Genomic DNA, 21,144 nt, shown 5'->3' on the forward strand with positions numbered 1-21,144 from the left:
AAACAAACTGAAGTGACAAAATTTGAAAAACAGAGAGAAAAAAAGAAACAGGGTTCCAAGTTCAGTCACTACCTCTAAAGAACCATGCTCAATTGCAGTGATGAATGCTGTAACAATCCTTCTGCTTATTTCTGTATTTGACTTTCAGCCTTCACTGAAAATTTCTAATCTGGTTGTATTTGAAAAATCAGAAACAGTTATTGACATTTCAGTTGAAAACTGATGAGATGGAAGTGTGTATAGTGATGAATATACACATCATACACATACCAGCTGTGTATATGATCTATACAAAGGAATGTTCCTATTCCTTGAATTCAAAGTGAAAACAGGAAGTCTATCATCAAGAAATTAGGAAAAACTGTTGTTTACAAGCAACTTGGGAATAAAGGTGCAGCTACAATAAACAAAACTCCCCAATAACAATGAAAATCTAAGACTGCAAGTTGAAATATAAAAGTTTCAGAAGGCTTCTTAGTTTTAATATTCAAGCTAAACTGATTCAAGTCCTGCCACCTACTAACCATGTGTTGAAGGAAAGCAGGAAGGACCGTTCCCAACGACAATCAGAAAGACTGTTCTGAGGCAAAATTTGCTGCATCTTGGCAAATCTTCCTTTACAGCAGACCTTATATAAGGGACTCAGTACCTACATAATCTGTCTTACATAAAATAACTGCTGCTTGAGGAGTAAATAGGTGTCATTTATTATATGTATAATTTTTTCAATTGTAGACATCCGCACTATGTCTATGGCTCTGGGAGAAATTTTAGGAGCCAAAGTGTCAGAGAGAGCCCGGAAGGACACCAAGCCTGAGAAAAAGAGGTAAAAACACGTAGCTTTCAGTGTTGAAATTCAAGTTAGCAGCATGTAGATTTATAGCGATGGTACAGTCTACCAGATTTCAAACAAATTTTTAAAAATAGAAAAATAATCAGGTTTAATTTTCAATCCTTTTATGTCCTACAAATTATAGTCCAAAGAAGTTCATCCCTTACCTCTGAATTTTCAAATATTAAACATTTTAATTTCATGATAAATGCTTTAATTAGCCCCTGTAACAAGAACTTAATCCTACAACACTTCAGAAAATTAAGAGATGCTTTGTTTTTCAGTTATTCTATCCAATTTTTCATTTGTTTGTTTTTCTAAATAATGCAGCTTTTCTTCTCTCGGGCTAATGTCAAAATAAATTTTTATCACTGATTGGGTTGGAAGCCTATAAGGCATAGCATCACAATACTGAACTTGAACATTTCTGAGAAACAACAACTCAAAAAGACAGAAGGGTGAAAATAAAATCTGTTTAAACTCGTTTTTTGCTTTGCCTTCCTTGATTCTCATTAGCTTGCAAAAGGAACTTGAAAATCCTTATATATCGGCACTACATATGTGACATTAGATAAAGTGGTTGACATACAATAGCTTTTCTTTGCCACAAATGGTATAGATACCAAAATATTTTTGTTCATTTGAAGCACAGTTTGCAACTGACTGCTGGCCAAGAGAGAACACATTTGGTAGCTGACTATTTTGGTCAGAACAGAGAGTAGCATCTTTTGAACTTAGTCAAAATGTTAATCCACTACAAGTACCAACTGTTTTTGACTCCTAACACATTTAGAGAAAAATCTCTAAGCCTCAGCTTCTACTTCCTGAATTTATCAACAGCAATTCCAGCTAAAAATCAGTCAAAGAACAAATTCCCCTGGACATAATGATTTTTTGGCAAAGTTGTGATACGGGAGAAATACAGCAAATGTGAATAAAAACCCACACTCAGCAATGACTGAGTCACAGATCAAACACCATACCACATTACCATTAATGGGAACAGCTGGTGAGGGAAATGGACACCTCACAAATTCATAGCAATGCAACAACAAAGGTTAGAATTAAATTTTATCAACTTTGTGTATCAACACTATGTGAGAACTGTGTCCTTAGCTCCAATCCACCCATCACTGCTTGTCTGTCACTTCCTTATTCCATATTGTAAATGCATATTAAACATCTCACATGTCAGTGAGTCCCCTTCCTGTTTTCAAAAGCACCTCTCTTCTTCCAAGCACCATTATTCTTCACAATATACTAACCAAGGAGGAAAAAACAAACTGCAAAACAGATCATGTAAAGGGGTGCAGTCACACAGCTGATTATCTTATTACTGTAAGAAACTGCAGTGGAAGGAATCCCAAGGGCAGCAATAATCCTCAGAGTTTTGGGCAACAGCAGTGTTCAGCCTAAATACCTCACGTGACTGAGGGCCTCACCATTCACATTGTGCCAGCAGGGGACTTCCTGAGATGGGACCAACCTTCCTGAAAAAATCTGAGCTTAGGATCTTCTAAAAATTCCAGAAGACATGGGCAAGAGTCAAATTTATTCTTGCAATAAAGCCTTTTAAGGAAGAAATTTAAAAAATATATAATATCCATGAGTTTCCAGCATTTACAGAGGAAAATATCAATGAATCCTCTACATAATAGTTTAAATTATTGATTCAGTCATGCAGCTCCTAAACGAAAAAGTACTCATGGTTAAAACCCTAATGTCACCTTCATGTTCGACAGGATATGTGATGGTTTGGAAGCTATTATTTCAAAACTCACATGTTGGAATTTTCTCATTGACTGCTCATACGTTTCAAAATTATTCTATAACTATCAACAGAACAAGCTAAATTAACCCTGAAGCTTGTAGCAATAAGAATTAAACTGCTCTTACTTATCTACTTATGTGCAAATAAACCTACTCATTAGAGTAACAGCTGCCATTCTGATGCACTGCACTCTGCTTTGATTAACACCTCTGCACAGATCTGTGCACTGTCTATATGTCTATGCAAACAGACACCCAGAGTTCTCCATACATTTATCCACTGATGTCAGAAGTGTGTTGGGAGGGAGGGAATAGGCTCAGGGAGCTTTCATTACTTTTCCATTTAAGCACAGATGACTTGCACAGCCTTGGGTAAGTCTCCTTGTAGCTCAGTAATCACCTTTAAAAGTGGATTAATATAATCTTCCTGTTACACAGGAATACCATAAATGCCAGACTTCACCACTCTAAAGTCATGAGTTACGAGACCAACAAGGTCAAGATGTTCATATCATCTTTGTACATAGCCGTGGATGCCTTTTTTACAAAATTATTAACAAAATAAGAATTATTTCATAAACCTAAAATCATCAGAAAAAAAACACCTCAGGAGAATCAGCAACATTTACGGTAATATAAACAAAAGTCTATTTCTCCTATGAAATCGCCTTTCATGGCCTTTCATATGAAGTCTTACCTGTGTATTCATAACTTTCAAAACAGAGCTTGAAAACACAAAACAAACCACGGAAAAAACTCCCACAAAACCCCACTAGAATATATTTTCCAAAGCTATGATTACCTGGTAATCAAATAACTTTTAACTTACCAGTAAGCAAATAACTTTTTAAATGTTCAATGTACCGTGAAAAATTTAGCTTCATAAACTTGTTCATAACATCATAATGTTCCCTGTTTTGTATGATGCATAACCTGATTTTTTTCATAGAAAAAGAAACGTTGTCTTATTTAAAAAAATATTAATTTTGAGTATCTCCAGCTACACCAAGGTGGTATTTAATACGTCTCATACATAATAAAGAATTTTTGAAACATTTCAAAAATAATTTCTCGCAGGATTGGCAAGGGTAGTGTGAAAGATTGAGATGTTAATGGCTAATGGCTCAAACAATCAGCCATTTGCAAAAGCAGCAGGTGCTTTGCTGAGGATGGGCACAGTAACAGCCCAGGTGCAGAGGGTGTGAGCACCAGGAGATGACCATGACAAATCAGCCTTTGCTCAGCAAGAAGCTGGGGTTTGAGACAGATAAGGGAAGAGGCCGAAAAGAAGCAGATCCTGTGAGGTGGATCAATACTTTTTTTCATGCTGGTGTCCTTCCTTACACAAGTGGCTCAGTTGTGAAACTCCTCTCCACCTGGGGGACATGCTGGGACATTCACACACAGGCCTGAAGACGTTCATCCCTTCTGATGGGGCATAAGGGGCTCAACTGCACTGACTGAGAGGCAGTTGTCATGCCTTAGAAAATGTCACAAACCATCAAAGACCCCAAAAATACCCCCAGAATAATTCCTGGGGTCTTCCACCAGAGGACTGAGCAGGATCCACAGCATTGCAACAGATTCAAGGTGCTGCAAAAGACAGCATAAAACTCCCCACCCTAGAGAAGGTGCCTGGGCATTCCATCTAAAGCTAAGCATATATAAACCCTCTGGAATTTGTGTTTTGTGGGTTTCTCCCACCCCTGATGGATCAAGATATCATTTAGACCAAAGGACATCAAAATTGAGTCTTGTTACTAAATCCACAGATGGTGATATCATTCTGCTCTTATCCTTTCCTTCTTTCTCCATTTCCTCTCAAAAAATTCCTGTCAATGCCTTATTAAGTGTCCTGTATCTGGATTTGTTAAGCTTGGCTAAGTTTAAGTTTGCTAAACTAAAGTTTGTGAAGTACTTACTTTGGATGTTGTTTTAACATCAGTCAAGTATCTTATTCTATCTTGATGTTCTACATTTTGCAAGTAAAAGATTGTTGTTGACTCTTCTGAGAATTTTGTTCTCTCCTACACATTTCCCAGAGTCAATTAAACCACCTCCCCCTAATCCAGGCAAGTGAACAGGAGCATGACGGGTAAAGTAAGTTTGAGACTGTCCTTCCCTTTCCTTTTAGAGAGCTATATCCATCAGGTCTTTCTACCCAGTGTGAAACATTCTCCCTAATCTCTGTATTATTTGCAGTGAGCATACAAACAATTCCTTATAATCCAGAGCAATATTCTGAAAGTTTCTTTCTTTTTTTAATGTCACTGACTTCTTTAAATGCTTACTAAACAATGCAAATTATCAAGGACTGATCTGTAAAACCCCACAATCATGTTGATTACCCAGTTTCCAAGCTAGGTCTTTCAAGAAGTTTTAGGTTTGATTTCTATCAGGTCCCTCAGTCTATTGCCAATATTAAGAGTGCTCCTTTCACTCCAGGTTTTCAGGTTTTCATGCAAGAGGAATCCAGTTCATCCATATCAAGATTGCTCCAGAATATAAACCAAAGTACAGTCAGTGGGAAAATCAGAACATTTACTGCTCTAAATTAAACAGCTAACACAAGCACACTTATCATGTAAAGTCCATAAATCAATTTTCAAATTTCAAACTACATGAGGTTTGGCATGTTCTGATTTCAGTGAGATTGTTTCAAATCCATCCACAATAAGTAAAAGAATACAGGTTTAAAAGAAGTTTATATATATCTTACACCATTTATCTATATATGCAAAAGATTCAGGAACTCACCATATCAGTATCTGACACAGGTCCAAAACTGGTCACATAGATGTTAGTGAAGACTTCAGTAATACTATCTGATATAAAAAGAAAAAAAAAAAAAAAACAAAACAAGCAAACATTTTAAATTGACAGTACTTTTTCTATTGTTATGTAAGATTATGGGACATTTTGAACAGGTTTCTCTCCTTATTTACTACCCCTTACCAGTGTCCTGTTGTAAATACTGGGGGTTTCTCTCCCACTTAACACAGAGGTTAACAAACAGGCATTTGTCCCACAGAGTAGCTTGTTTCAGCTTGTTCAGTTATACAATCACCAGCAACTACACACACATATCCTGTTTCTCTACCAGCAAAAATAACCCCAGCATCGTGGACTTAACATGGAAGGGGAGTCCTGAACACAAAATGCCTTTGTTGCATAGGTGTTACCTCTGTTGTTGCAGATCTCTCCTATTAAAGCCTTTCTAGCTGAAGGCTATTTTCTACATTCTTAATAGCTTTTTCAAAGAAAAAGACAAGAAAAGGCAGTTATTGACTGTACCAAATGTAACACAACAACATCCTACTTTTCAGTTGGGTATGTTTTTAAGTGGCACATATTTTAATATAACAGTTCCTTTCCTTGATAGGCAATGCTCATGACACATTGCTGTGGTACTGTGAACACTTTGAGAAAATGTCCTTCCCAATCATTGCAGTCAGACAGCCATGAAATCAGAATATTAGATATTGTACTGCAGGGAAAAATAACTGCTTAGTTTTCTATCTTCAGTTTTCAATTAGGCTCAAAATAGAATGATATTCACTAAGAGGGGTAGTATGCACAGGAAATTTCTTAACAGCAGTTGCCAGCCACAATCTGCATTCTAGACACACAGTCAGCATTCTAGACAGTCAACACAAGGAATTCTCTGCCTTAAAGCCAGCTGCTGATTGGAAAAGAAAAATTTGAATATAACAATTCTGCAATTTGACTCATTGCAGAATTTCCCATTCCCAAAAATAATACAACTGCCTGTTGTATAAGTGATCCTGCTGTTGTATTACGATTATACTTCCATATTTAATCATTATTAAATGTGGGTAGCTAATAGTTTCTGTTTTCCTGAAAGCTGCCTTTTAACAAATACATGATACAAGCCAATTTAACTTCTAATTATATGGAGGCCAACAGTTCAATCCCTGCTCCTCACTGGGAGAAACCAGTGGTGCTCACTCATGACAGCAGAGTCTCTACCAGGCACCAGGGAAAGGCCAGGACTGATCCATGAGCAGCTGCATGGGTAGCAGTGCATTTTCAAAGGGATGTAGATGCAAAGATACAGTGATTTCAGACAACTTCCGGACATGGACAAGGAATATTCATCTGCTCTCATCTGCAGGGAAACTTCCTTTTTCAGCCAAATGCTAGAAATATCGGACTCCAAAAAGCCCTTCCTACCAAAAAGAATCTTTTTCCCAGGATCATGTCTACTTTTTAAGCAAATAAATAAAGATTGACTCCTAAAATTCCTCTGCACGTCCTGAGATAAGTTTAGTTGTATGATAGAGACTTCTGAAATGCATTATGAAGCATCCTTATACAAGCTAAGTTGATTTCTACTCCAAACTTCTTACAAACAAATTTTAAGTCAGTGGACAGAAAAGGCGCTGAGTCTGCACAGCCCTTACTGTTCAACATAGATAAAGTAGAGGTATGGCTGAAGTATCCTACAGGAGCCACAGGTACATTTCAGAGGTATAGAGGCTTCATGCTGCCTGTAGGAGACTCTCCAGAAAAAAAAAAAGATTATTATCTCCAAATGGTTACCTGGCACAGACTAGAATGAAATAAGAGAGTGACAAGAGAGCTACTCTTCAGGAGGTAAAAAGGAGCTGCAGGGACTAATTGTGAAATTTGGCCTGTACTGATGACAATACAAAATATTAATTAAAATTCCAAGAAAAGCACTGGTGTTACAAAAATATGACTGACAATCAAGTATCCCAACAGCAGAGTATCAAGGCTAAATTCAAATATACTTGTATAACTTGAAGGAACCCTACTATAGGCAACAAAGTCACTTGGCAAATCTTTACCTGCATGCTCCCCACCCACCAAATGCTTGGAAACATGGTCCTCTTGTAAACTCACTCTAATGCTACCAGTTATATGTATGTGATTTTTTTATTTGACACAGAGGAATGGTTTTAATATTTGCATAGAATGAACTACAGGACATGGAATCTTCAAGCTTGCCTTGCATTCCAAGTTTTAATTTTTAAAAAAATTCCCATATTCTGTTATATGATTGCTAAACTCTTCTGGATCTATTTTTCCATCAGAAATGAGTAGAGAAGACAGAGAGGAGAACAAACATATTGACCACAACTTATGCTATTAGAACAGTCTATCGATCCTCCCTGTTGGTTTGTGTTAAAAAAAGTACACTAAGGAAGAAATGGCAGTTTTTTATATTTTTACCTCTTATTTTCCAAATTCTGCATAGTTAAGAAGTTTCTATTCATACCCTACCCTAAAGAAAACAAGTCCTTAAAGACAAAAGAAGCTGAAATGTAATAAATCTTGAATTACTCCTGTTACCATTTGTGTTAGCAGCCTGAATCTTGTGTTTGTTTCTTCCTTGTTACTTTACATAGTGCTAAAATAAAGGTATCTCTGAATTAAAATTTTGAACTTGAGGGTTCTGAATCAACATCTACAAAAACAAAAAATACATCATCCTTTTTTACAACAAATATTGTACCTACTGCTTTGAAGAAGTATGTACTTGTCAAACAAACAATTCAGAAGCACAAAGCATAGTTTCAAATGGGCTCTCTAATCAAAATTCATCCAGCAGGCGTCACAGTTACAGGCTTTTTATAACTCATATTCTGTCAAGAACAGCACCAGTCATCATACTTAGCCCACCAGAGATTCAAACAGTTCTGGATCATCAGTTCTTGTGGAAAAGCCAAGGAATATAGTCAGCTAAAAGATGTTCAATGCAACATGTGTTTGCATAAAAATCTAGCTTGTTTTTTTGAGAAAAGGACAAGCTTTTCCCACTGGGATTATAAAATTTGTTTCCTCAAGTGACACGTATGCATGTAACTAAAAGGCCTGATTTTCAAAAGTGCCGAAATCAATGGAGGCCCATATTGAAAAACAGTCTAGATTTTAAAGAATCCTCTGTTGGGAGGAAGAGGGGCAGATTCATTTATACTTGTGGGCTCTTAAGTTATTCTGAATCACTGCTTTTGAAAGTTATACAAAGAAATGGGAACAGCAAAGGGTAAGGATATAATTTCTATTTAGGATGCTTCTTTTAGGGGAAAAAAATCTCAGGCAAAGAATAAAACAAGTAGCTGCCACCATCACATGACATACTCTAAAACAAGTAGCTGCAAAGGCTATTACAGCACCATTTCTAACTTACTTTGGTCATAAATGTTAAAAAAATTCCCGATCTGACTTAGATCAGACCAGTTTCTCAGATGATGGAAGTCAAGGGAAAACTGACAAAATGTAGTCAATAAAATTAATGATAAAGGAAGGAAGAAAAGCACATCCCATGGAAGTAAAAAAACCCCCCAGTAATTATTAAGATCACATTGCACATGGTTCTCAAGCACTGGTTTCTTCTGATTCCCCTTCCATACTTGAACTGACATGGTATTATTACTGGGGAAAACAAAAAACAGAAAGGAAGAAAAAGCAATACATATAACAAATTGTAGAAAATTTATACATCCTTATCTGTCCTTAGCTGGAATGTTTGCTGTGTATTTTAATTACATTTAGGATTTAAAAAGAAAAAATGTTAATTACAGCAACTCCTCTATGAAGATAACAATTTTATTATCCTCAATTTTCCTTGGGAAGCTGAGGCAGAAGGATTAAGTTATGTGCAAGTAAGGTGAAGCACAGGTGTTTGCCAAGTCTGGTTACAGCTGTCCAACACTAAGTAACCACACTGGAAAATGTCAACATCATTGACTTGTCAAAAAATTAGAAAAGTGGTTCAGCACTTAGGTGGAGTTGGTATCAGTGGCATCACCAATTCCTTTATGCCAACTCTCCAGCTGTTGGGATACCCTTTCTGATGGTCTGAAATCCTGCTGACTTGTCCCTCAGCAGAAGAGCTGGCTCAGCTGAAGCAGGCTGCTTGGCAGGGAATTTGCAGTGGCTGAAGTCTAAACCAATCCAGGCTGAGTAATGGAGATGATCAGAAAAGTCAGACGAAAAGGCTCCTCAGGAGCATTTACCAGTTTGTCAAAATGCTAAGATTCCACAGGGGCATTTAAATTTTCAATGAGTTCCTTTGGTCTGCTGTCTGACAGCAGTTTTCAAAATTTTTTCGAGTTCTTTCATATGTCCCTTCTCAGTTGCCTGCATCCCTGACAGGGTACACAGAGTTCCAGTCTGTGATGGACATGCAGGATTCTGCATACCTGAGAGCTCCCCCTCTCCCGCAGAATGCTGAGAAGGCATCACATTTATTGAAATAAATTTTCAGAGTATTTCCCATATTTGAGAATGACCTGAGTATTGAGAATGACCTGAGTATTATTCATTCCCCCCCCCCCCTCACCAAAATAATCTAGATTCCTTTCTTCACAGAGGGTAGGGACAAAACATGCATGGCTCACTCTAGGTATGTTTAAAAGAAGAGAAGAAAGGAGTGTGATCACTGCAAAATCTTCAGAAAGGTTCCAGATGTTTGTTTGCATGAAACTGGCTATATTATTGATTAATGTGTCAAGGCTGTTTTCAGAAGAAAACAGGCCTGAAAGATTGGGTTGGGCTTTTTATTATTTTTAATTTCAATTTTTATTCAGTAAAGCTGTAAATACAGGTTTTGGGCAGATAAAATAGAAGACAATCTCTTTGAGGTAATCAAAAACCATCAAAAGTCTTCTTGGTGGCATAGAACTTTTAAAGTATACCTATGCAGTTCTAATGTATACTATAAAAAATATTCAGACAAACATTATTTTAAATGTAGAAATAATAGTGCCTGTGAGAACACTGCAAGGCTGTAACTGAAAGGCTGCTAAAGCATAGAAAAAAAAAAAAAGCAAAAATAAAATACTGCTCTTTAAATAAATATGTCAACAGCAACAAAAAAAGGAGGTCAAGTTGCAGTGCTATGGGAAACTTCAGTGAGGATTTCTGAGTTTTTGTGGAAATGCTGTCAAAAGCTTGATGTTAATTTAATTATTTTTCTATAAAAAATTATTTATCTGGAATTGACATTGTTCTGACATTGTAATATGGTCTCCAGGGGCATGCTTGGCAATGTTGCCCAAAGGCCTTGAAAATGTCATTCATAATACAAGTCAGAAATTGCACAGGTGAAACAGCCAGGGTCTTAATCCATCAAACACTGTTCCAACTCAACATGCTGCCCTTATCTGACAAGCTCCTTAGTGTGTCTGTTGACAGCTCAAGACACTGACTGGCTGGCAGGGAATGGGGGTCAGAGGAGGTAATGCAGCACGGAGCTGTAACAGCAGCAAAATCCATGGGAACACAGATATTTCAAAATCATGTTCTGCCATTTCTTTATTTTTGGTTTAGGTGGTTTATGCAACAATTTTATTTATCCAACTTCAGCATCTTCATTCATTATCCACTATTAAATTCCAACAGTCTCAAAGCCACATATGCCCTACATAGAACTACTTCCAATTTATAAACTGAAGTCATCTGTGAGAAGAGAAAATCCATTTCTCCCCTTGACATCAGCACTTCACTTCCAATGGGCTCACTTTAACCATGAACTATCAGCAAGAAAATTTCTTCATATAGGCCTCAATTGTCTTTCAAATCTCCATCTTTAACAAAGCTTATGTAGAATAAGCTTACTAGTTTAACTTCTGGAGCTTCTAGTAAAATACTACTAAGTATCATATCAACAGCTGCACTCTTGATTCACATTGGTGTAAATAAGACCAGAATCAGACACTGTACTTAATTCCTCATAGTGTTGACTGGAACAAGAATATATTCTGGAGAAAATGTCTGGAGGAAAAGACAGGAGTTGAAAGCCAATAGGCTTAGAGACCCCAACTGACTTACCATTGAAAAGCTGATATCTATTAACAGATATTATATCACTTATTAAATTAATGACAGCTCCATATAAAGTCTATCAGGGGCCCTCCAAAGGCCTATTCGGAACTTACAAAATTCAGCAGCCATGGGAAGCAGTGCCATAAATACTATTATGTCATTTACACTAACAGAATACTTGGGCTGCATATAAGCCCACTCTTTTATTTCAGCAAAGTAGTATTCATTATTCGGAAATAATTAAAACTTGTTCAAAATGACAAGAATTTGCTATAAGAAAATAATTCAGTTAAACATTAGTGTTTCTTTAGAGATGAGTAAGACTTTTTGACCATCAGAAAAACACACTAACCTGGAAAAAAGAATTTAGCTTAACTGTCAACACCCTTCTCTACTCTAGCAAAAAATATGACTTGTGAAAACATTCTCAGATATGTTTTTAGCTAAACTAACAGCTTTTTTAGGTGTAGGCTACCCACAAAATGTGCACAGAATGATATGTAGGCACATCTTAAACACAAATAATGTGATATATTATCACAATCAGTATTTACTCTTTGTGCTGTATGTAGAAGATGCTGGTGCAAACTGCCTTAGCATCATTACCAGATATCAAATGAAAAAACAAAAAAATTCTGTGCTGAGAGAACATTTACACATTACTAAGATAATTTTCACATGTATATGACAAATTTGAGGCTTAACTCTCAGTTAAAAAGAAGAGTGCAGATCACACACATAAAACGTTATATTTACTACATTTTCTTCTCTCTCTCCCAAGTGACCTTTAATTTGCAAACCTTATTATCTCATATCACAAATTTAAATTTCCAAAGGGTCCTGTGAATGAAGAACTTTGGATATAAGTGACATTTGAGGTGCAGTTTTAACTTTATTTTATGCGTTCTCCACAAATTTGAGAAAGGTGCTCAAGGATGGTGCTAAAGACTGATTTTGGTGCTCAGTTATCTCTTAACGTATATTGGACAAGCTGCACAAAGTTATTTAAGCTCCAAGCTTCCATTTAAATCAATCAAAGTTAATCTGAATGTCTCTGTGGTCCAGATCATAATGACTAAGTTTTGCACTTATATTTGTCTGAATCCCCTTTATTCCCAAATTGCTGTCTAACATTGTCAGTACCTAAATTTCCCTGGCTGCTTATATTTCCACCTTAAGGCAAATATATCCCAATGCTGCCAAGCAGCCTAAAGAACTGGCTCTCAACCAAGTCCCAACGAGTTCCTCAAACTATAAATAATTACAAATTTACTGAGCCAGAAAGATTTTGAGAGAGAAAGCAAGAAAACAAGCAAGAGACTGATTCCACAGCCTAGCAGCACTCATGGGATAGAGCAGACTTAAATTGAAGCCTCTACTCAAGATCTAATTATTTACACAAAGCAGAACAATTCCTTCCAAAGACTGAGGAAGCATGCTGTGTCTTAGAAAATTCACCTTTGTGGTCAAGACAGAACCTGACACACAGTAACTGAGTTCATGTCTCTGCTTTAAACTAGAGTATGCCCTTGACAAGAGCTGCTCTCTATTTTAGAAGTTTCCATTAAACCCGACCATCAGCTTCTCTCATGGCTCTTTTCAGGAAAGGAGGAATGACATGAGAGGGAACACCCCTGTGAATAGATGAAAAGGAGACTGGTAAAGTTTTCGCACCCAAACTTGGTTGTTTCACATGTGTTGGTAAGGAAAGGCTTCAGCTGCTTGCTCCTCTTCAGCATTTTTAATTACTTAGCTTGACAGATTTCTACTCAGTTTATCAACTTTAAGAGCCACATTTGTAGACAGTTATGCCAACACCATCTCTGAGATGTGCCAACACGCCCAGCTTTGCTCATGTTCCACATAGGATGCCCAGCTGTTGGAAGCAATGAATTCCACTCTATCTGGGCTCCAGGAGATGTGGGAACTGACAAACCTAAGCCCTCAGTCTTGTGGGGCCATGAATGCCTCTAAAGGGCAGCAGGAAAAAAGAGATCTCAGTCCATGTTCTGACACATAGGTAGCTATTTTATACAAATAAATAAGTAAAACATCTCCAACGGAAGAAGCCACTTTCTCGGAATGATCAAAAGCCCCGTGCCTACAAAAAAAGTTTGGAAAGTGGGAAATATGGATTCAGAACCCTTTTCCAAATCAGGTAGGGAGTAACTAAGACGTTTAATCTTGAATGTACTTTATCCCTGAGGAGAAGGCGCTGTACTGACTGGTGCAGCTCATATCACATTGGGCCAATCAACCATCCAGGGTCTTGCCTGAATCCTGCCACTACTTTAACATGAAAGAGATTTCAAACAACCCAAAAGTGCATAACTTAATTGGTTCTTTGCACTGCGAAAAGAAGATATTTACTCTCACTCATTACTGTTGAACTTCATAGACTTTTGTCACCTCCGGCAACATTTTGACAATCTCAGAGGTATTGACTGCCAAGTGATTAAGAAAGCAATTAACTATCTAGACAGCTTTTTGGATTTTTTCCCTATCATTTAAACAGAGTATTCCTCCAATTTACAGCTTCATTGTAAAAGTATTAATACAATATGGATGCTTTGGTTGTATAAACACTTGTAAAAGCTGGGTAATTATGAACATCAGTGTTGACCATTAAAAAGGGAGAGACAAAATGTTGAAAAGAAGTAAATTAAATCATTGGGAAGAACAATCTAAATACATGGGCATAAACTTGTTCCCATAAGACTACCATGAAATCCACCAAATCTCCCTTCTTCCCTTTTCATTACATCCTCACACACCATGAAGGAAAAAAAATAAAGATAAAAATAACTTTAAAGCATACAGCTCTCAAATAAACTACCAGTGTGAGAAATTTTTAGTTAAAGTTGCACAAAATGTTCAACAGAAACATGAAATTGAAAATATAGTTGAGTTTGGCTGGAAGAAATGTGATCTTGCTGAAACGGATTACTTAAATGTTGAAGTTAGAGGAATTTAGCTAGCACACAACACATTTGGCAGCAAACCAAAACCACATGTCACACAAATGAAAACTAAAACATCAGCACTAACTCTGGTCCCTTTAGACACTACAGCTTCCATCAGGATGAGGAGTGTTTATAATTACCAGGCTGAGTAATAAATTTGACTGCTGCATTGTTTAGATCAACTGGATGAGCATGATGGAGCTAAAATGAACCAGACTGCCCCAACACTCTCTAAAGAATTAGACAGAGGAAGACAAAAAAAGCACTCAAACAAGTCTGGAAGTCTGAAAGGGAGCAGACTTTGATAAAGTAGAGCAGTAATTATTTGAACTGACCTGAATTGCTGTCATCACACAAGTAGGGAGGGCAAAGTTATTACCCGCATGAGACCATATTTCTGTCTACTCTGCTCAGAGATTTGTGCTACTAGAGAGAAAATCATAACGTGTAGGTAAGGCAGAAAAATTCCCAAAATTATTCCAGATTGCAGAAACTTATACTCAGAGGTCTTCATCTCTCTTCTTTTTTTAAATGTTGGAATTTTATGACCTCAGTACTTAGAGTCATCAAACACCTTGGCAAATTCTGCAGCATTACACTTCTAAGCTAATTTCAGGCTTAATCTCTGTGCTTTACTCCAAGTCATAGCAGTTATAAATCATCCCATTTGATACACTCACTCTGACAGTCCCTCCTGCATTTCAAACCACATCTACCCCTAACAGCAGTATAATTTTTAAAAGTAGCAACTTCCAGTTTCTCTTTGCAGTCATAATGCAGCCAAGTCTGGGTTTCTTAACAAGTGATTTTATTGTATAGTGGCTATTGGCTCTTCAAAAACTTCATTTTTGTTGTTAGCTTATCTGCTTGCCCATCACTTACATAGGCCCAGCTGCTTTTCTAACCAAGATCACTCATTCTAGATTTTATCCAAATTAGATTTCAGAAGCCAGTTTGGTTCATATCATATATATATATATATATAATGTAACATGTCAACTTGCCAGTGAAAGTACAAGTTATGAAAGGATGCTGTCCTTCAGGACCTTCCCATACTCTAAACATTAAAAAAACCCTAAATTTTTGTTATTTCCTGGAAAAACATCAGAAGTCTGCATCAAGCACTGGTAAAATGGCCACAGAATTCAGTGGATTGTCCAGGAAACTGTGATAATACATTATCATATATACACAGAGCATAGATATACATATAATATACATAGAGCATTTCGTTATTTGGCTACACTGCTTTCTCTAAGCTGAAACAGACACTGTCACAGTGCTTATTAGCCTTGTTAATTATTTAATGAGGAATGTGGGTAGCAGAGCCCACTGAAGTTAGTGAAAAAGTCTTTGCCTACTGACTACCAGCTTCAGCAGAAGCCTTTGGATTATGTCTGGCCAGCCACAGCAAAAAAGTTGCCACCCTGGAGCTGACAGAAACTGTGATGAAGCTCTGGGAAGGATTGTCTTGCTTGTTCTGGGGCAAGCACTCACATCACCAGAAGCTGGCATCTTCCCAAGGCCTGCAGCTATCAGAACAAAGTATGAAACTCACATGTTTCAAAGTCCCAAAGTCTGATGATGTCCTCTAGAGATCAACAGACATAAGAAAGCATTGAAAATGAAGATCCTTTCAGACAGATTAATTTTAATGTCTGTGCTTAGTGTCTGGGTATTATAGTCCTGGGTTGTATAGTCATTAAAAATGGAGCTGCAGCTCTTTTATCTTTTGCTAGCCTTGTACTTTGCATTCAACCATGACAGGAACGAATGGTAGAAGGAGGTAGTGCCTTTATTTAATAGAGCTGCATATTAGTGGGCACTTTTAATGCATCTTTTTTGCAGCAGGATCCTCAAATATATTTTTCATATGTAATGCTGTATGAAATTCTATAATAGTATTTCAGAAGACTGTGATACCCTATTAAAAAAAATAAAATAAATTAGAGAGTGTTCTAATCCTTTTATCAACCAGGCAGCATTTCCTATTTTAAGCCAGGTAAAATAACTATGAAAGACAGGAAATTAATGTTTGTCCAGACTACTCTATATTCTCAATAAAGCTAGCCAGAGGAATTACTAAAATCACCCAGAGGTTGTGTGCACGTTAACACCCTAAATACCTGGCATGCTTAAGCACACGTAGACACACACTTCACTCACACATTCCTGAGCATCACAGCTGCTGAAACGCAGGGAAGGAAGGAGTACACTTATGGTTTCAAGACACAGCACAAATCAGACTGGCTGCCAAGGTGCCTTTAATTTTTTATTAACATTTTTTGCCTGGCAGGACAACTCAGGGGATGGTCATGGGTAATAAGCTTCCTGCTAAACAGGACTCCTGACAAACAATGAGTTCATGGCTTGATCCAACAGAGAATCATTTTAATACTTCAACAAGCATCTCCCAAATAAGCAAAAAATACTGGCATGGGCAGCAATGAAGCAATTTTTAATTCCCATTTTAACATGCTACAGAGTTGTCAGTTATTTTTCTGCTATCCAGTTAATACTAAAAAAGGTCTTAGTGTGTACAAGAAGTGTACTGTGGCACTCAAAAGTCCCACAGCTGAGTCACTAGAATGTCTCCAAGCTACTTTACAGATAACAGTGTTTCCCTGAATCTCCTCTAAAACATACTCCCAGGATACTCCCAGAGCTTGGATTAAGCAGCCTCAAATTTGTCTTTTATTTTCGCCTATGACAAGAGAATTTGCCTCTGGCTGTCCATGGAACTTTGAGAATCCACCAGGTTTCTATATGTGGAAAGACTATATATTTGGGTATTTGGGACTGCAATCTGCTTGTAAAATTAAATCAACAGGTTGGAATTTTTACAGGCATAAATTAAAAAATAGAGTGTTTTTTTTTTTTATTTGAAACAATGCCTAATATGAGTTTAATCAGAACCCAGTTCTTTAAAGTGCATATTGTTCTAAGCAGAAATATTTGTGAAAATGCAGGTAATATCTACTGCAGATACTATTTTAAAACAGTCAATTACTTTAAAAATAGCATTATCATGCAGTAGCAAACCAGATTATCTATTCTTTTTTTTTCTTCTAATGGTCATTAAAGACAAAATGTCTAGTAAAAGCATAAAGAATTCTCTGACAGCTTTTAGCACCCAGCAGATGAAAAGGGATTATTAAAAATGTCACCATTTCGTTATCTCAAGTAACAGGCATTTATATTGCTCCTTTCTCATCTTTACTTATTTATTTATTTATTCATTCATTTCTTTTCCCAGGTGGAAGTCTCTTCCCTTTTCCTTTCAGAAACTGCATGAGATGATGCAGTACCAAATTCACATTTAAAGATCTGGTAAAAAGAAGTTCACTGTTCAATGCTCAGTTAAAACTATTGACACAAACAAGTCCATGAAATGCTGTGGAATGCCTTAGGATGGCAGAGTGGTTATATAAACACAGCACTGCACCTATGACTAAAACCTTTGGTTTTCTCATTTATATACACCACAATACAACTCTCTTCAGCTGCTTCTTGTTCAGTGAGCCTTTAACTTATTATTTCAAATAGTGAGAATAAACAGGCATCTACAGTAGCCTTTAGACTGTCACTCAGAATGACACACCTAGAACATTATGCTGGTGTATTAAGGGTAGGAACTGTCCCTCGAACCCATCTCTAAATTCTTGAATATAAACACAGACTTCCTCACCTGTTCCATTCCTTTCCAACTCTCTGGTGTTGTGCTGGGAGGCTTACACACTTGCAAGAATTCATTATTATTATTATTATTATTATTATTATTATTATTATTAATAATAATAATAATAATAATAACAATAATAAAAAATTTCCCAATTTCCTGATAAAAGTCTGAGGAACCTATTGTCTTAGAACAACTAAGAACGTATACAAGAAAGAAAAAGAGGGAATGTGTTGGAAGACAATTATCTCTTTTGGATGAGAGAATCAGCAGCAAGTAATTGAGACAAACAAAGAAGAACTAGCAACATTCAGGGCAATCATTCAGTCAGAACATACATTGCCTTCATGTCATCTTGCTATTCAGGAGATGGACAGTATGCAATTTTTTAAATTAAAACAGAAGAAGGTGCTAAATGAAGATAGGTAACTCCATGAAACTACTTTCACACCAAAGATCATAAATGCAAGCAGTCTTGAAAATTTTACAGCATACACCACTTTTTTAAATGATTTCTATTGAACCATATGTGAAGGTCAGTGGTCCATAGCACTGGATTTTATCTTCAATCAACTCTATTAGTCATAACACTACCAGATTGTAAAATACTTAATTTACAGTCTGTAGAAAAACATAGATTAAGCAGATGGAACATGGGACACCCAGGTTTTCCCAAACAAACTAGATAAGGACATATGATCTCTACTGGTTTAACAAAAAAAAAAAAAAAAATTCATGAGGAGGACCAATTATGTATGTATGTATGTATGTATATACATTAAAAAATTAATGCAGTTTGGTCAGACTAGATCCAATCACTGCAGCTGCACAACTTCACTGCAGTGTTCAATGTTCTCTGATGCACAATAATCCCAGGTAAGAGGGGAATTGATTTACATTTCTTTCACAGTGTTAAATGCTCTAATTATAAAATAGCCCTCAACATATGGCAAGGAATTAAGGAGTGTAAATCAGGAGCCGTGTGCTACACAGTAATCACATAAATGGTTCCCAAATAGCAATACCACTTCTGGAAGATTAGCAGAATCATACTTTTGTGATTTACATACAATTTCCACAAACTAGTGGTGAAATACTCTGCATGATAAAGCAAACTATTAATTGGGTGACAGTGGTAAACAAAATTTATTTTAGCTTGTGATTAATTTCATTAGAGCATTAACATGTAAAAAAACCAGATATAAAAATATATTTAAAGATTAATATTGGGATATTAAAGTCCTTTGATTCTTATAAATAAAATTTATTAAACTTTTGACAGTATTAATTCAAAATATTCTGCTGATGCTTTAATTTAGCAGTTTGGTGAATAGTACAGCAACACATCCTCTATACCTGTTTCTTGAGATGGATGACTCATTGTTGAACAACTGTAATATCAGAAATTTAAATGCATGCATACACTATAATGATAACATTTCTTATCTATTCTACTTTCAAGCTTCCAAAGGATATTTGAATAAAAGATAATTCAGCTGTTTAAATCTGCCTTTTTTTTTTAAAGTTGTCAATGGTTAGTATGACAATTTCATCTTCTTTCACTCATCATCTCTTTTGTTCTGCCCTCCTTCCCTTTCCCATATTTATTGCTCATAGTGTTTTTTCACCTTGGCTTGTATTACCCTAATGCTAGGTTGTTGAAAAAGAGCTTTTTTTTCTACTTCATATATGTTATTTGGAGTATTTAGAAGCTACTTTTAGATATTAATTGTAGCCATGAATAATGATAATTAAAACAGACCAAAATACTGGGAAAAAAAATAATAGCATGTGCTGTATTTATATATAGACAATTACAATGTCCTCCTCTATGATCCTTTCTGATGAAATACCTCTATCTCTCTCTCCACACTATTAATTCTAAACATTGGATGCACTAGATTGTGCATTGAAAAGGTTATTCTAAAAGACAGTCATGAAATGGTAGCATTGCAAGAAAACAGAAACAGGAATATGCAGTCAGGGGAACTGCCAGAAGCAACAGATCTGTCTCAGACCAGTCAACAGCACCAGAGAACTGTGCTGGCACAACAGGAAAACCATTTTTTCTGTGGGTAAGGATAGCTTTTGCTTTCTACCCACCTAGGAGCCTGTCTTCACGTCATTTCAACCTCCTCCATCCAGTTCCACTGGATAAGAAATCTTTCAGGCAGCTGGATGTCAGCAGCTGTATTACATCTACATGGCAGGTCTCACCTGGACTTAGCTAACTCTATATTTAGATGGAATTGGATAAATTCATCAAATTTTGGTCAAAAAAGACAGTTGGGCATTTTTAATAAGAATGGACAAAATAGACAGGTATTCAGAAAAGAAAAAGGCAATGTAAAAACAGAAGAATGAAACAGGAGGAGCCTTGGAAGGTATCTTGGGGCACTTCAGAAGGGTGGTGATTAGAGGTTCCTGGATGCCTCCTGAGGAGGTGTTGATCTCTAGGATGCACGGTGTTGTGCAGCTTTTCACTTCCCTGTACACTGCTGAAATAACCTGAAAAGGATTTGATTAAATATAGTGCCTGTCCTTTAAAATACTGTCTTTTCACATATTTAACCCTTTTCAGGACTTCAGCATAAGGTGATAGTAGGAAAAATGTGGATAAGACTATAAACAAGGATATTTCCTCTTCATTTTTGCAGATCCTGTCTACCCAAAATCTTATATTTTTCAGTGGGCTCTTTATGAATAATAAGCTCAAGAGTTATGCAACACTGTGCATCCTGCTGTTCTGAAGCAGTTTAAAACTTTCATTTACACAGACTTTTCCTTCAGCTATATCTTCAAGATCTAATATACTAAATTCTTTTCACTTTTTCCAAGTAAGATGGAAAGCTGCAGCCATTATTTCAATGTCTTGCTGGCTGTCAGTTAAAGAATCTTAGAACAACTGAGTTTAAAAAGAACCTTTGGAAGGTCCAAGGCAGAGCAATCTCTAAAAACACAGCAAGTTACCCAAGTCATATTCTGTCAAATTGTGAGGGTCTTCACAAAGATGGAAATTCCACCACAACTCTGAGGAGTCATTATCTCTGTAACTGTTGAAAATCATCAGCATTGGCATAATAGTA

The 21,144-nt window shown here is 36.5% G+C and overlaps 1 protein-coding gene across 2 annotated transcripts in view; it reads right to left on the reverse strand.

Moving 5' to 3' along the window:
- The window catches only part of GABRA2 (gamma-aminobutyric acid type A receptor subunit alpha2), a 58,395-nt gene that overhangs the window by 26,912 nt on the left and 10,339 nt on the right, over nucleotides 1-21,144 (reverse strand). For both annotated transcript variants that reach the window (XM_054295996.1, XM_054295995.1), the window contains exon 4: nucleotides 5,360-5,427. In XM_054295996.1, coding sequence (XP_054151971.1) covers nucleotides 5,360-5,427 — 68 coding nt within the window. The remainder of the gene's footprint in view (nucleotides 1-5,359; nucleotides 5,428-21,144) is intronic.

The sequence above is a fragment of the Melozone crissalis genome, unplaced genomic scaffold (assembly GCF_028551555.1).
Source record: "Melozone crissalis strain CALT ecotype California unplaced genomic scaffold, PUWL_Pcris_2 ptg000006l_1, whole genome shotgun sequence".
Lineage (NCBI taxonomy): Eukaryota > Metazoa > Chordata > Aves > Passeriformes > Passerellidae > Melozone > Melozone crissalis.